This window comes from Terrapene carolina, unplaced genomic scaffold (assembly GCF_002925995.2).
Source record: "Terrapene carolina triunguis isolate 2854851 unplaced genomic scaffold, T_m_triunguis-2.0 Scaffold606, whole genome shotgun sequence".
NCBI lineage: Eukaryota > Metazoa > Chordata > Testudines > Emydidae > Terrapene > Terrapene triunguis.
The window spans coordinates 1-3701 of NW_020664957.1; the positions used below are offsets into that span (position 1 = coordinate 1).

Consider the following 3701-nt stretch of genomic DNA (forward strand, 5'->3'; position numbering starts at 1 on the left):
GCCCATCCCCCGCCAGAGCCCCACTCTTCCCACAGCACCCCATAGAACTCTGTCCCCTCACAGCATTGCCCTTCTCCCCTGCAGTGCCCCATCCTCCCCACAGCACAGCTCATCCCCCCCCACTACACCCCCATCCCCCCACAGTACCCCCAACCTCCCCACAGCACCCCACCCCATACTGTACCCCTGCAGTACCCCCATGCCCCTACAGCACTGCCCACCCCCTGCCAGCGCCCCGTCCCCTGTACAGCTCCCCATTCCCTTGCAGCGCCCGCTTGCTGAGCTCCTGGGGCCCCCCTTCCTTCCGCCTGACCCCCCCGGGTGTCTGTTCCCCTGCCCTTACCTAGAGGGCCCCCCCATGACAGTCCCTCTGGAAGCCCAACACCCTCACCTTGTCTCCCCACCCGGCAGCCCAGCCACGACTGACCCTGCTGCAGCCCCTGGTGACGCTGGAGGGGCAGGTCACTCTGCCGTGCCTGGTGAGCGGCTACCACCCCCCCGAGATCAGGGTGCAATGGCTGCGGAACGGGAAGCCTCTGCTCACCATGGAGTCAGCCCCCACGAAGGAAGCAGACGGGTCCTTCACCCTCCGCAGCGTCTACATCCTCGACCGGCCAGAGAGCAACGCCCAGGCCAACTTCGCCTGCCGCGTGCAGCACCAGGCGCTGACCACCCCGCTGGAGAGCACAGCCACCTGGATAGGTCAGTGTGATGGGCTGGGAGTCAGAAGGGGGGAGTGGTCTTACCCTCTCCCCTCCCCCCCCCCCCCGGCCCAGCCAGCCTCAGCATTGCTGCCTCCTGTGCTGCCCCCTTCCCTGGCATTACCCCTCCCAGCTCCCCTAACTGCGTTAAAATTACCAGCCTTCACTTTCATCTGCTCCCGCGGGCGCCACGGTGGAGGGAGCCTGTGAGCAGTCACAGACTCATAGAATATCAGGGTTGGAAGGTGTCACGGAGTGTGGGGGGACTCAGGGCCCTGCACCCCCGGCTTCCTGCGATTCACCATGACTCTCAGCCAGCCAGTAAAGCAGAAGGTTTATTTAGACGACAGGAACACAGTCCAAGACAGGTCTTGCAGGTACAGACAACAGGATCTCCCCCCAATTAGGTGCATCTTGGGGTCCCAGGGCACCACAGCCCCATTGGGGTTCAGAGCCCCGTCTGCCTCCCAGCCATTCCACCAGCTAGCTCTGAAACTCTCCCCCCACCCTTTGTTCAGTTTCCCGGGCAAAGGTGTCACCTGGCCTCTAACCCCTTCCTGGGTTCTCATGTTACATGCTCAGGTATCTTCCCTCGGCCAGTCTCCCATCCCCCCATGCAGACCATCCCAGCCACACTCCCCTGTCAGCATTCAAAGACCACATTAAGAACAGTCCCAGTTCATCACAGAAGGGCCCTCAGGAGATCTTCTAGTCCAACCCCCTGCTCAAAGCAGGACCAACCCCAACTAAATCATCCCAGCCAGGGCTTTGTCAAGCCTGAACTTAAAAACTTCTAAGGAAGGAGATTACACCACCTCTCTAGGTAACCCATTCCAGTGCTTCACCACCCTCCTAGTGAAATAGTGTTTCCTAATATCCAACCTAAACATCCCCCACTGCCACTTGAGACCATTGCTCCTTGTTCTGTCATCTGCCACCACTGAGAACAGCCGAGCTCCATCCTCTTTGGAACCCCCCTTCAGGTAGTTGAAAGCAGCTATCAAATCCCCCCTCACTCTCCTCTTCTGGAGACTAAACAATCCCAGTTCCCTCAGCCTCGCCTCATAAGTCATGTGCTCCAGACCCCTAATCATTTTTGTTGCCCTCCGCTGGACTCTTTCCAATTTTTCCACATCCTTCTTGTAGTGTGGGGCCCAAAACTGGACACAGTACTCCAGATGAGGCCTCACCAATGTTGAATAGAGGGGAACGATCACGTCCCTCGATCTGCTGGCAATGCCACTACTTATACAGCCCAATATGCTGTTGGCCTACTTGGTAACAAGTGCACACTGTTGACTCATATCCAGCTTCTCGTCCACTGTGCCCCCTAGGTACGTTCCTGCAGAACTGCTGCCTAGCCACTCAGTCCCTAGTCTGTAGCAGTGCATGGGATTCTTCTGTCCTAAGTGCAGGACTCTGCACTTGTCCTTGTTGAACCTCATCAGGTTTCTTTTGGCCCAATCCTCTAATTTGTCTAGGTCCCTCTGTATCCGATCCCTACCCTCTAGTGTATCTACCACGCCTCCTAGTTTAGTGTCATCTGCAAACTTGCTGAGAGTGCAGTCCACACCATCCTCCAGATCATTAATAAAGATATTAAACAAAACCGGCCCCAGGACCGACCCTTGGGGCACTCCGCTTGAAACCGGCTGCCAACTAGACATGGAGCCATTGATCACTACCCGTTGAGCCCGACGATCTAGCCAGCTTTCTATCCACCTGTGACGGAGCAGGGAGTGGGGAGGACTGACCTGGGGATGTCACAGGGGAGTTTTACTGGGACTGTCTGAATTGGTGATGGGAGAACAGGGTGTGACTTCACTTGAGGGACGATACCTGAGCAGGTAACTTGAGCCCAGGAGGGGGCTGGGGCCAGGTGACACCTTCTGCCCAGGAAACTGGACAAAGGCTGGCGGAGGAACTGGGGTGTGTGGCTGGAGGGGGTTTCAGTTTGGAGCTGGCTGGGGAAATGGAGGGAGGCCTGGGGCCGGAGTCTGGGCTCCCCAACCCCCGCAATATGGACCTGACTGAGGGGTCCTATTGTCTGTGCCTGCAAGACCTGTCTTGGACCGTGTCCCTGTTGTCTAAATAAACCTTCTGTGTCACTGGCTGGCTGAGAGTCCCGGTGAATCGCAGGACGTGGCGCCTGCGGGGCCCTGACTCCCCCACACTCTGTGACACCACCTTACAGTCCATTCATCCAGCCCATACTTCTTTAACTTGCCGGCAAGAATACGGTGGGAGCCTGTATCAAAAGCTTTGCTAAAGTCAAGGAATAACACATCCACTGCTTTCCCCTCATCCACAGAGCCAGTTATCTCCTCATAGAAGGCAATCAGGTTAGTCAGGCATGACTCCCCCTTGGTGAATCCATGCTGACTGTTCCTGATCACTTTCCTCTCCTGTAAGTGCTTCAGAATTGATTCCTTGAGGACCTGCTCCATGATTTTGCCGGGAGCTAACGTGAGGCTGACTGGCCTGTAGTTCCCTGGGTTCTCTTTCTTCCCTTTTTTCTTCCCTGTCTGCAAAGAGCCAGCCGAGAGCAAGGTGGGTGAGTGGAGCCCGTTGCTGGAGGAAGCGGCTGGCTCCGTCGCTCGCTGCCATGTGGGGAGTTGGCCAAGGGGAGCGGCCGGTTTCCTTGGTCTCTGTTTTGGGAGCTTGTGCGGTATCTTGGATTCCGAACACGGAACCCCTTCCACGCCGCAGCCTCCCGGCAGGAGCCTGGGTAGTGTTTAACTGCTCTGGGCGTGGGGCCGGGAGCGGAGTAGTAACCCTGTCTCTCTCCCTGGCAGTCCCCACGTGCCCCAAGACGTGTTTATGGGTCATCGTACCGATCCTGCTGGTGCTGCTGGTGCTGCTCGCCCCGTGGATCGTGTACCAGTGCTGTAACATCAGCAGTAAGTGGGCCTGGACCCCATCCCTGAGGGGTTACCCCCCCCCCAGGTTCACACTCTCCCCACCCCTGCCCCATGACCTTCTCCCTCCGACTCAGCCCCC

General features: G+C 57.8%; 1 protein-coding gene across 1 annotated transcript in view; it reads left to right on the forward strand.

Moving 5' to 3' along the window:
- Positions 1-411: 411 nt before the first annotated feature.
- The window catches only part of LOC113407969 (beta-2-microglobulin-like), a gene marked incomplete at its 5' end in the record, with an annotated part of 3501 nt that continues 211 nt past the window's right edge, over positions 412-3701 (forward strand). The window contains 2 exons of the mRNA XM_029913356.1: positions 412-702; positions 3497-3601. Of these exons, the coding sequence (XP_029769216.1) occupies positions 412-702; positions 3497-3601 (396 nt within the window). The remainder of the gene's footprint in view (positions 703-3496; positions 3602-3701) is intronic.